The 12,903-nt window shown below is 33.1% G+C and overlaps 1 protein-coding gene across 2 annotated transcripts in view; it reads right to left on the minus strand.

Annotated features, from left to right (window-relative positions):
- Positions 1 to 11,036, minus strand: part of LOC128213568 (phosphatidylinositol 3-kinase regulatory subunit alpha-like) — a 131,993-nt gene extending 120,957 nt beyond the window's left edge. For both annotated transcript variants that reach the window (XM_052919427.1, XM_052919426.1), the window contains exons 1-2: positions 10,937 to 11,036; positions 7,444 to 7,810 (exon numbers count right to left, since the gene is read on the minus strand). In XM_052919427.1, the coding sequence (XP_052775387.1) occupies positions 7,444 to 7,810 (367 nt within the window). In that variant the 5' untranslated portion in view covers positions 10,937 to 11,036. The remainder of the gene's footprint in view (positions 1 to 7,443; positions 7,811 to 10,936) is intronic.
- Positions 11,037 to 12,903: the final 1,867 nt, after the last annotated feature.

Consider the following 12,903-nt stretch of genomic DNA (forward strand, 5'->3'; position numbering starts at 1 on the left):
CTTATTTATGTAAGAATTAAAAACAAAATGTAAACGTTTATAGTTTATTCTTATCTCAGTGCACTTGACAAACAATGAACATAATGCTACAACAAAACTACTTGTTTATTTGGCAACTTACATGAAGTAAAACAGCCTTTAGATAACTGCTAGTGGAACCCACCATTTTGCTAGTTGAAAAAAATGGCACTAGCAAAAACTTGCTAGTGGCAAAAAAAGTTAAATTCGATCCCTGTACCCAATTATGACAATACCTGGACATGCAATAAACGCTATAAATTTAGTAAACAACAACATGCAGGCCTCATTTAGTAGTTGAATAATAACTTTATTTGTTCATGTTAGTGTTTAATAACCGAAAGTTATACATACTGGCTGTTGATCAACTTCTTTTTTTCTTCTGTTTCATTTATATAAATATACCGTGCTTCTATGTTGTGAATAATTTTTTAATTCTGTCCATCTTTGTTTCAATTCAGGTTGCATTAAATGAATTATAAAAATATGTTGTTTTTATAATATTTTGTGTTATGTTTGATAAATAAAAGTGTAATAAAAATTAATTTTCATCAAATTTGACATAGTTTTCTGTTTATTTATAAATATCATGCAAAAATAATTTAGATAACAAAATGAAATATATATGACTGGATTGGAAATTTAATTCTCTATGAACTTTACATTGATGACTTATTAATTAAACCAAAAGAAATACTAAGAAAATAGGTTTGTAATACATGAGGGTCAAAATTCCAATAATAACCAATAATCTCTATGAAGTAGGGGTACTGAAATGAACTGATAAGCCATACACTGGCAGCCTGATATGGCTTTGGTTTACATGAAGTAAAGGGTTAAAAAGGCAGGGTGCACTTTTTATTGAATGCATGAACCTTAATGGGGCACTTGCAAGGGCCAATGGTCAATTCATATTGTATATGTGTTGTTTTTACTTCTTTTAATACTAATGTTTGTTATGAATACCTTAGCAGTTAAGTGACACGCAAGTGTCAAAATTATGTATTATTTTTATACTTATTTCTGAAAATTGACTTGACAATATGTCCAATAAATATCAAATAAAGTTCATAATCATCAAAGGTGGCTCTGTCAAACAAAAAGGGCACCAGGAGGAATAGTTAAAAGGCATTAACAGGGAGCCAGCAGGGTGCAAGAAAAGGGCAGCAGGGTGCTCCCTCCCGCCCCCTCCCCACCACCTGCTATTTCGGCCTAGATGGAGCACTGTTCAAGACTTCAGTTTCTTATCATGCATAAAATCCATTCATTATTTTCCAATTACCGTAAATTCAAAATCTAAAATAAAAAAAATCTAGCCAATGTCATCAGATGTCATATTTTTAATTATTTTAGAAGAATTGATGATGCTATTATGAGTGTAAAAACATACAAGTGCTTGCGGGAGTTTCATTTTTCACTCTTTTTTTTACCATATGTAATTCCCTTAACAATTATATAATTAACACAAAGTCATTCTATTAAATGATGACTAATGTGATCTATTTTCATTATTCAATTATTTCACATGACTTCAAAACCAGGGATGTGATTGACCTGGCAGCTGGAGGGCTGAAACCATTTCGGCCATGGGTTCTTTGGGCACTTTTGGGGTCAAAAGCACACTGCCGTAGAAGAAAAACTGGCTTTTTAGAAGCTCTTTTGAGGGTTCTTCTGACTTTAAAATTGAAGCAAACTGGAATATCAACTCTAACAACCAAAAGCACACTAGTATCTTTTTTAATCAGCTAAAAAAGGTTTTTGTTTTTTTTATGGGGGGGGGGGGGGGGAGTCCCTGGGGCCATTAGATCCGCGGAATTCAGCGAATCTGCGGACAAATCACATTTTAACACCAATTTAGCCGACAACATTTTTAATAGCTATTAAAAGGCCCATATGATCATAAAGATAGATACTAATGTAATTTGAACAAAATATATCATTAATAGCATTTTTGAAATGAGAAGTCATTGGCTTGGTGTCCAGTTTTGAACTTTTTACCATTTAAGGTGAAAAACATCTTTATCAATCCCTGCTTAAAAAGTGGAGCAAATCGTATGCTAGGCAGAAGACAGAATTAACTCATTTGTATTTTAATATGAAGTTAAATTTGTCATGTGCTAATCTCAAAGTGATGGTAAATATTATTGTATGACGGAAATTCTGACACACTTGAATATAAACCATAATTCGTGACATCCTTTGCATATGTTGCTTTAATGGGATACAATTTATAACTAAATATAAAACATTCTGATCACCTCATATTAGCTTGCCGCTATGCACAAAAATGTCAATGGCGTCGCAATAGGTATTTATATGACTAAATTAATCGAGCCAATCAAAGACTAGTTTTAATATTTTCTAATTTTAAGCTAGTACACTTTTTGTTCATGTGTGAAATTTGCATGAAGTATGTGAACTTTTGTGCAAAATGAAAATGCCTTAAAATGTTTTATTTAGCATATATGCATTAAAGACCTTGCTTTAAGCATTTCGACTAAGTCGTCCATAATGTCAAGCAAAATGCGACTATGACATCAATTACGCCAACACAATTATATCATGGATGGCCTGCGTACATAAGGCATAAGGTCAATGCCCCTGTTTGACAAGAGACGACAAATAGCCATCTTTCTATAGTGCGGTCCTAAACGCTGACAAACCTAAATGGCCCAGGGTACTCGAGTGATATCTAAATTTGTTGTTCCTGATATATACAGGGAAATGACCTCTCCTTTTATCTACTCACATGTTACAAAACCTTTAAATTTATTAATCCAATTTTAACAACAAGCTTTACAGAATTATTTTAATAAATACAAATGTACAAACTGCAGTCAAATCGTGACTTGGGAATGGATCATAAACTTCTGTTGGCTATTATTGTCCAATAACTGAATATTCTCAAATTAATGATCTGTTTCAATCAAATATTTATTTTTTTATTAGCATTCATCTAAACATCACACAATTTAAACTTCAAACATAAAGCTGCACTATCATAGGTTGACCGATTTGACAACATTTTCATTTTTAGTCTCATGATCAGCTCATATTGGCATCAGTGTTTTTAAATAAGTCATTTAGTATAACACACAATAGAACAGATCGCAAATACTTAAAAAAAACTGCCGGATTTTTCATTTTTCTTACCGCGTAAGTAATGCTTTTAGCCATAAAACATCAAGGTTTGACCCTAAGTATTAAAAACTGTGATCTGCTCTTTGATCAGCAGTTTTACATCATCAGTTTTATCCAACTACAAACATATGCATTAAAACAACTTTTTTTTGCAATATTCGTAACTTTGTCAAAAATGGATATTGTTTTGGCACCATTTCATAGTTTAATGGCACCATGTTGATAGTAGTGCTCTTACAGGAACTTCTTTCTCAAGGAATTTCTAGAATTCCAAGAATAATATCTTTCACCTTTTGAAGGTAATATGATTTAAAGAAATGTAGTTCATTGAAAGTTAATAGGCGATATATATAACCGCACTTCAATAGAAATCTCATTTACAGGAAATAAAAGAGTCCAAAAATACATACTGTCATGTTTGTGGATGCAATTATTTGCCAACCAATGAAAATCAGTTTTATTCAAATTTCTGTGTCACAGTTCTTTAATGCAGGCCAATGACATTTAAAGGAGTCATTTAATCAAACTTATGAGACTGGATTATGTAATCCTCGATTGCCCAGTAGGGAACACTCAGGATTTAACTAGTATCAAGAGAAATTTCGTCAAAGCTTCTATCTCACCAAGCCCTCAAACTTTCATTGATTACATTTTCTTAAAACTTCATAGAAAAGAAAAAAAATATGTATAAATCAGTCTACCAAATGATGAGACCTGATGTATTCTCATTAACAACATCAACAAATTCTAACCCAAAGATAGGATTACAAAACCAACTCATAACAGTGTATGTAAATTTTAATAAAGAAACATATTCAGGGTCGAATTCAGCACTTGCAAAATGTGAGTGAAAATTGGAAAATGTGAGTTGAGTTTGTAAAGTTTAGCGCGTGAAAACTGTCGAAAAATAGCAACTTTCGATTTGCCTACTTCCTTTTCTCCTACACACATAAATGTTGACATTTACACAAGCGTGTAAACCTTAGCACACATTGAAGACTGGTTATGTGTGTTCAGATTTTACACAGCAGTACTTGGCTAAAATCATATCAATTCTGAGGCGCAGTCAATCTTCATGACAAGCAAAAAAAGATTTGTTCAGCATGGATATTTAAAATCGATGACAGCTGATGGCTGATGATCAAACTAATCTGACATAGAAGGCAAAATTAATTAAACGCTCCATTAAAACTTACTTAATGGGAGAAGAGTCTCCACATTAAAATTAACCTTCAATACAGACAGCGTGATGGGAACGTCTGCAATATATATTTTGCGCAGATTGGATATCAGACTTCCTCAATACATATTCTATGTTTACGAATGTTTTAAGGTGAATTGTCATTACACAAAGAACATTGTTGTTGTCATCGACTACATTACATTTACCTAACAAATAATTTTGCGTGACAACTTTCAGATTTTGCGAGTTGGCATTTTTAGCACTCAAATATTTTTTCTTAATTCAAGCCCCGATTTTCAAAATTTATGTAAAAATAGGATTATGAATGCCTCAGCTAATGAGACACAAACCCTCCGAAATAAAAACATCACTTTTTTCTCCTTCAATGACAATAAAAAATTTGTTCTACAAAATATTATTCTACAGATTGTTTCTAAAATAATTTATACAACAGGTGAAATTTTTTAAAAACAAATAATAATCATTGGTTTACCAAAAAGTGAAATGTAGAAAAACTGTAATGTATTGTAACTATTTGTTATTTCACAATTTTAGTGTTTTCTTAACTTTAGTTATAGTATTCACATGTATTAACATACTTTAACAAAAGGTTTAGCATATCACGGAAAGAAGTGTTATTAACAAGTTGCTGTTTTTCGATCATTATAGCACATATCAGTTAAAATCAGGTCACAGATTTCAATCGGCTCCCATTGCGAAACAGATTTAGAGCGTAATATGCCATATAATCCAATGAGGCAGTCAGTGTTTTACCATAAAAAATACATTAAAATGAAACTTAACTCCTCACAAAGCTTAAAAAACCTATTGACTTAGCCACAATGTCAATCCATCCATTATAACATTCAACATCAAACAACTTAAATAAGATTGACCTTGAGTGTTGTATAATTATAATAAATTGATCGAAACTTTTTGTTTTTAAATTCAAACGAGAACATCTTATCTCTTTTCAAAAAGTGATCTTAAGCAATTACAGCTGTCTTTTCATTATTTTTATAACCAGACTAATATTTTACTAAATTAAATTCAAGGGCAGCTGAAATATGTGTTACAATACATTAAAAATTTTAGCATCACCAAAAAGGGAAAAATTAAAATGATGAAAAACTTAAATCTGTGTAAAGGCTTGAATATTTAGTTTTAAGGATGTCACGCCAATTACAAGATGTCAATAGCATTATTGTATCAAGATATAAACTCACCATTTATTTTATTTCAGTACATAGTTATTAACAACCTTTATCTTTTTTAGTGGTCTTACTAAGTGGGTCAGCCACTGTTTATATCTACTGGTTCACCTGATTATAATCAATAACGGCTGACTGCTGATTAACTGAAATAAATGCATTTGCAAATTTGAAGTATACTGCCTTCTCATCTTGTCCCCACCCACCAACCCCCCCCCCCAACCCCCTCCCCCCGCCCCCGCCCCCCCCCCCCCCGCCTAACACACACACACACCCCTAAATTAAAACAAAAACATAACCTCCGAGGATTGGGACAGATTGGTCCGCTTCACATTTGGAAAATTAAGTATGTGGGCTTCTTAACTTTTTGAGACTATTCAACCAAAACTTATTGAGAACCACGCCAAGCAGGAGTTGTTTTTTTCTTGTAAAATGTTTTTAGAAATGGCAGATAATTAACTTGATGACATGGAATATAACTCCTTTTGGGAATAAATTACCATCTGACGTAAAAAAAAATATATATCCTGTAACAGCCTTTAAACAACATTGATCTGAGTTTTTTTTTCTTCTTAAAACTAATTACCAGGACATTGCTCTCCCTACACCTAACATAATCAGGTCAGGATGGGACATTGACATAAGAGAACTCATTCCTTCAATAGAGCACGCTCCAATCTCTAAGCTCTCATTTAGTAGTTTGTTTCCTTTCATTATCTCGTCTTGGTCATCAAATATAAAGTTAAAACCGATAAGGCATTAGTATCTTGTGGGGGTTTAAAATTTAATAATTTAAACCAAGGGAAACAACTTACAAATTCCCAACACAGAACTTGTAATCAGTGGTTGTCTTTCTTACTTTGCACTACAATAACATCTTGGCAAATTACAGCCAGTCAAATTACACCCAATTTGGAAGTGTCTACTCATTGTTACATGCTTTATTACTTTAAATAAACACATGACAGTGAATAAAAGCAAAGTTATTGCATCTCAGACTATTGGCTACTTTCCATATTTATAGGTTTTGAAGGTGAATGATTTATGACTTCAAAAACAGGCATAACATGTTGGATCTACTTGATCTAAAAATAAATGTTTACATTTTCACCGCATTGTTTGTAGACCTATACTGGATTTGGTAGCTTTATCGAACACACAGTGGTTACGATCAACTAACTTTATTTATTTTATTTAAAACTTTACTTTTTTTCTTAAGTTGCTTAATGTTAAGTTCACATGTTGGAACTGTCTCCCCATAAACGGTGTTGGGGGTCTTGAAGCACTAGAAATCAGTGTTATTTCGCCTCCTTATTGGTCAATTATTTATAGAATATATAAGGATTTATTTAGTAGTCTGTGACCTCTTAACTGGATGCAACTCCATCTTGTTAAATACTTCTTAAAATTTTAGAAATAAACAATATATTAAAATTATTCAATTTTGATGATCATAATATTGTTAACAGATTTTTCAAATTCACATTCTACTCAGCCTAAAAAAAATCGAGTCTTTAGACTTCATTTGATGAAAACGGTTCACTGTTGCGCTAATTGTATACAAAAGCAAAATCGAAGAAATCAATATTACAATGTAATTCATGAAAATGTAGATTGCCTAATGTTATGGGTACTATGTTCATTGGTCTCAATACATCTGGGGTGGGGCGTTGCTCAAGCTATTTTCTACGGGGCGCTCCACAACCAACTTCTTAACAATGGTTATAAAGTTGAGAGCGCCACTTAGGTGCCTGTGGCATTTTAGTATGATATTTATCAAAAAGGTAACTGGGAATTATCTTTCTTTTTTGTGGGAAAATGTATTTGTGTTGTCATTGGGGATTTATCCGAAATAAAACACTGAATTCTAAAGTGGACTGCAAGACTTACTTGTATCTTCCTTTAAATCAGGTGCTTCATGAGCAGACGGGGCTGTTGATGTCGATTTGGGTTTTGGTGGAATTGGTGGTAGAACCTCTCTGTACTCTTGGACGTCACCGCTGGCGTCTTTCGTACCAAGATAACGAACATATGGACCGGGAAACAGACCTTTCGCATCTCGCGTAACGTTAAATCCTTCCAGCCAATCAGCCAAGTTGTCAGGACTCTTGCCGTGCAGGTTTTGACTTGGAACTTCCAGAATATCATCTTTTTCCATGAAAATATACTGGTCAGAATCGTCATTATGTTCCGCAGGGTTGTAGCGAAACTTCGCCTCGTAAACATGAACCTCGTTCATCTCGACTGACCTCACCATCTATAAATACAATTTTTATCCAAGATTAAAGATACGCAGCAGAACAGTTGAACCGTGGCAGTCAATGATTGGTCTTTTTGTAATTAATTATTGAAATTGTCAGATCTATTTTTAGCAACATGTCAATTTTTTTGAAAGTCCCCATGATCTTCAAAGCATGATACATGCATTCTATTTTTAGTGACAAGATAATATGACATTATCTTTCTTCCTGTGATCAAAGCTATTTCTGTTGGTAGCAATAATACTTTTACTTCCTGGATCTGACATTTTACAATTTTTAACAAAAAGACATCAAAAACAGGATATACTAGTTTCAAAAATATGCCCAGCAGACATATTGCAAAAGAGTTCATCTTACTAGGTTTCATCACAGATATTTATGCTTTGTTACAAATCATTTACTTTTGTTTCCTACAACTAACATATATTTTAGAATCATTATCAAAATGACAATATTTTGTATATAAATATAAGATTTATTGCAGAATATGGTATTATTTGTTTTTAAATGACTATAAAAGGTGAAGTGAGTGATCAGTTCTCTGATGGTTGAAATGTTAATTGGAAATAGTTTTCTTCATTTAGTTTATATTAATTTCCTTTTCTTGATTGTGATGAAGGCTGACAATGTGAAAGCTAAAGTCTTGCTCTCACTGTCACGATTTCAGCTCGACTGCCCTAGCTTCATTGTCGAGATGTTAACCGTGGAGTTAACCCACAACATGGTTACGAAAAGCAGTGATATTTGTATGATTCTTTAGGCTTGCCCATCTGAAATAATCCTAAATTGCGCCGCAAACCACATTAGAATTCAACCTATATTTTAAGCCAAAGAAAAATGGTTGAAAAAGATTCTGGAGACTTAAACTTCCACATTTCAGTGAAAAACTTCCAAAATTGAATGTCAGGAAGTTCATACTTCCAGTTTCAAATTCTTAATGGAACCCCTGGAGTGTGTATCGGATAAATGGCAGTAGGCGCCCCTAGGTTAAACACCCGCAAAAGATGAAATTCTTAATAATTAATGATCTACAATTTCAAACAAATAATTTGCAACTTTAACTTGCCAAATTCACACACTTACGGTATATCATAAAAACTTGTTTAACCTAAAACAGTTAAACTGATTGAAATTGTGACCACAAAAGCAATATTGACAAAAGGTTTTGATATTTTGAACTTCCAAGCATTCAGCTTTGGAAGTTTTCTTCAAACTTATGGAAGTATTTGTACTTCCAAAGGTTCAATTTTGGAAGTTTTAACCCATTTCTAGGGAGTAATATACTTCCAAACTTCCTTTAACGGAAGCCCTGACACTCCCTGCGTCAGATTTTGCGTTGTCAATGTATCAGCCAATGAGGTTGTATTCTAAGTCAGTTAGATGACTTGAAGTAATTTCTTAATGAAAAATAATTGCACACTTCCATAACTGTTTAGGCCAAAATAAAATTGGTTTGGTTAGGGTATCTTCTTTTCAAAAACAGGTAGGGTAGGTAGGTTTTTTATTTATTTCTTTATAAGGCTTTATGTAAGAGCATTATTGTCATCATTGGGTAATGCAGTCAATGCCCGTCAGACGTGTCCGGTATATTTCCATTTTGACTAACGAAACTTCTGATTCGATGCTGACACTTTATTGCTCTGTTTAACCTTGTCAAAAACAAAAACTGTATTTTCGTTTTTGCATAAAATGCTCCGTTTGATTTTGACTTGCAGTCCTATTTGTTAATTTTATAACCATATCTATAAGTTCAAGAATTATTTGATCTAACTGCTCCGAGGCTGGATCATGTGGAGGATCTGGAGGTGGACTTATAATATGAGATTTTGGGGAGGCAAGGGAGGAAAAATTATGATTTTAAGGAAGGAGAAGGAATTCGAAATATTGATTTTTTTGTCTTGATGTTTAGCTTCCTTTTGTTTAATTTATAACATTAGGACACAACGGAATAAAACATCTAATTATGTTATATAGGGAAATCACAACACTTTTTTAAATAAGTGGCTTAAAATCAAGATTTAGGTAGAAGTGCAAATTGATAAGATTGGCTATCAATAACCTTTTTTCGTTTCAAAAGCCAATGCTGCTCAATCAAACATCTGGGCATTATAAGGTATATAACACATACAAATCATCATCAGCAATTCATGTGGGCATTTGCAGGGAATATGTAATATTGTATACTGTCAAATCTTGCTAAGGAAATCAGGCACGGTCATTAACGCATTGATACCTTGTTTGATGCATCGTTAGAAATTTGACCAACCTGATGGCAAATGGGTAAGGCCTCAGAAGAAGCTCTTCCAACTGAGCTTACCCTTGCATAAAACATGGGCACATTACTGGACTAAGCTGATTATTAACAACTGCTGCTACATTTTGCTCTTATATGGTTTTCCACTCAATGCTCCTGCAAACACCAATTAACATCACCATACCATTATATTGACTAGTGGTGGAAATCGGTTCCAGTTTGACTGTCAATAATGAATTCCACTCAAGTAACCAATTATTGATAGTATATTCGGTTTTGACATTGGTTTAATTGTAGTTTTATTCTTGTACAACAACATGTAATCCTTCACTATACTTATGTTATGTGAAGATTTTAAGTTATTTAGTGTTGTTGTTGCTTTTGGCCATATTGTTAACGATCACAACTGAACACTTCCTAGTCAGGCGAATGTAATTATGAAATAGGAGGAAAATGGTTAAAATTAACTGAACACAAATAATGAAAGAAAAGAAGAAAAACAACTCATCAATTGAATTGATGATCAATTATGATGAAATGCAATTGATTGTCACCAAATTCAGGCCCGAACTCCAATTTTTTAATTATAACGGGTCATCCAAAAATCACTTATGTTGACGATCAAGTTGTAATCAATAAAGTAGTTTGCAGTTAAATGTAGCTGACTAACGCTTTCGCATGCTGCTAAAGCAAATGAAGCACTATTACTGAAAGACGTTCGATGAAGTGTGAATTTCTGTTATATTTTCGGCAACTTTTCAATATTTACATTAACATTACATGGTAACTTGAGAAAAAACAACCCTGTCAAGCAAACTTTTGAAGTGCATATCAAACAAATTTCCAGACATCTATCGTCTATTCTTACCTGTCCTCAAAGAAACGCTTATAAATATACTAATCTTTAAATATTCTTCAAATTTAAAATAGGAAGTGGATTAGCTCCCAATATCCGGTGTGAATATCAGATACGCCAAGTGAAATTATTCACTATTGGTCATACGGAAGAAAACTATTGGCTGCCAGTGAAGCTAGTGGCAGAGCGAAGCGGATATCTTAGAATGTCGGCAAATAGCTATTCATAGCTAATGTGCGCCGTTTTTGAGTTTCCGACAATATATAACAAGTATGATCTTAAACTTGTACTTGAAGTGCAGATGTTAAGGTGGAACGCGACTATGAATTTTTTTTCGAGTTACTGTCTGATAATTGGTATACGAATAGAAGAGCATATGCCCGGTTAGGGACTGTTTTTACATTTTCAATATTCGGAACAGTTTTGAATCTACGAGTTTTCAAAATATGCCACTGACGTCAATTTTGAGACGTCTCTCATATTTTTGCGTTCCAGCTACAATAACCGATGGTTTCATCAATTCTTCGTTTACAGCTATAAAATTTCAACGTCAAGTACGTCTTGTGAAAACGTTCACGCTCATATATTTTTCTTTCTCTTGTTGAACGTTATTGTTTCTCAATTCGTCTATAACGTCATTTTTCGCGGGAAAAACGGCGTCGTGTTTCGCTGAAAAAAGTGCGCCTTTCTTTAATTCTTGAAAAAATTGCTCGTTTAATTTTTGATTTTTTTAAATACATGTTTTCAATGTTTTATTACAAATCGCCTGATATCAAGAAAAGGGTACCTCACTGACGTTTTTGCGCAGTATCGAATAGTCTAACCCCTATACCTGTTTCGTTTTCAATACGTAGTGTATTTAAACGTTTAGCATGACGTTAATCGTTTAATTGTTTTTGTTAATTAAATGAAAAGATTAGAAATCTTAGAGTGTCTGATCAGTTTTATGTTAGGGATATTTGTTATTGTTGTTGTACAAAATATCTTATTCCACACAAGACGGGCGCTGAATAACCAGCTTTATAAATCAATGACTTAAATCTGGCGGCTATTTTAATGAGAGGCTTTCTTAATTATTAAGCAATCTCATTTGCCTTATTATAATATTTTGATAAAACACATCAATAATCGTTCCAGTCACTATGCTATGAGCTGTGACTATGCTGATTAGTGCTTTGTTTTTTATATATACATCTACAGTAATAACACAACAATAAACGGTTCTACTACTTTATTAGTTACCAATTTCTTTAATAAGTATTAGTAGGGATCTGCAGTAATAAGGCTCTAAACTAAGCAAAAGCATAGTAAATCCAGTGTGTGACACTCTTTTCATACACAAAATATAACTAACAAACCAAAAAATGATAATCGACAGAAATCTGCATTGTAATAACCACAAACGGATACCGGCAGTAGACGGGGTGCAGCCCCCCCCCCCCTTAAAATCATCCAAGTTTTCTTCTGTATGTCATTATCGGAGAAAAATGTAATAGTATACAGATCTATAAAAGACGCGACTATAGAGTTCAGCGTTTTGAATCTTAGTTTGATGTAGTCAATCGGTTATCGTTGAATAAAAACATATACAATTGATAAATTCCACTAATATTGGTAACCATATTATTGACTAAGTTTGGTAGTGAATATAACTCTTGAACATTTTCAACGAGGATCATTTGTTACGCAACGGTTTTGGGAGGGGTGGGGGATGGTCAATTCTTGACGTTAAAAAATGATCGGTCATTCTTTGAACAGAAATAAAATTACTCATGTGGTCAATATATAACGGGGTCAATCGGCGTTAATTTAAAACACACTAAAAATTTAAAGTGAAACTCTTATTCAAATCAATATTCCACATGTATAACAAACATTTATTTTGACTGATAAACCCTTACTTCTTACTAAATAATAAACTCATACAAAGTATTATTCACTGATTCCAAGATTGTAACTGTTTATTTAATAGTAGAAAG

Source organism: Mya arenaria, chromosome 13 (assembly GCF_026914265.1).
Source record: "Mya arenaria isolate MELC-2E11 chromosome 13, ASM2691426v1".
Classification (NCBI taxonomy): domain Eukaryota; kingdom Metazoa; phylum Mollusca; class Bivalvia; order Myida; family Myidae; genus Mya; species Mya arenaria.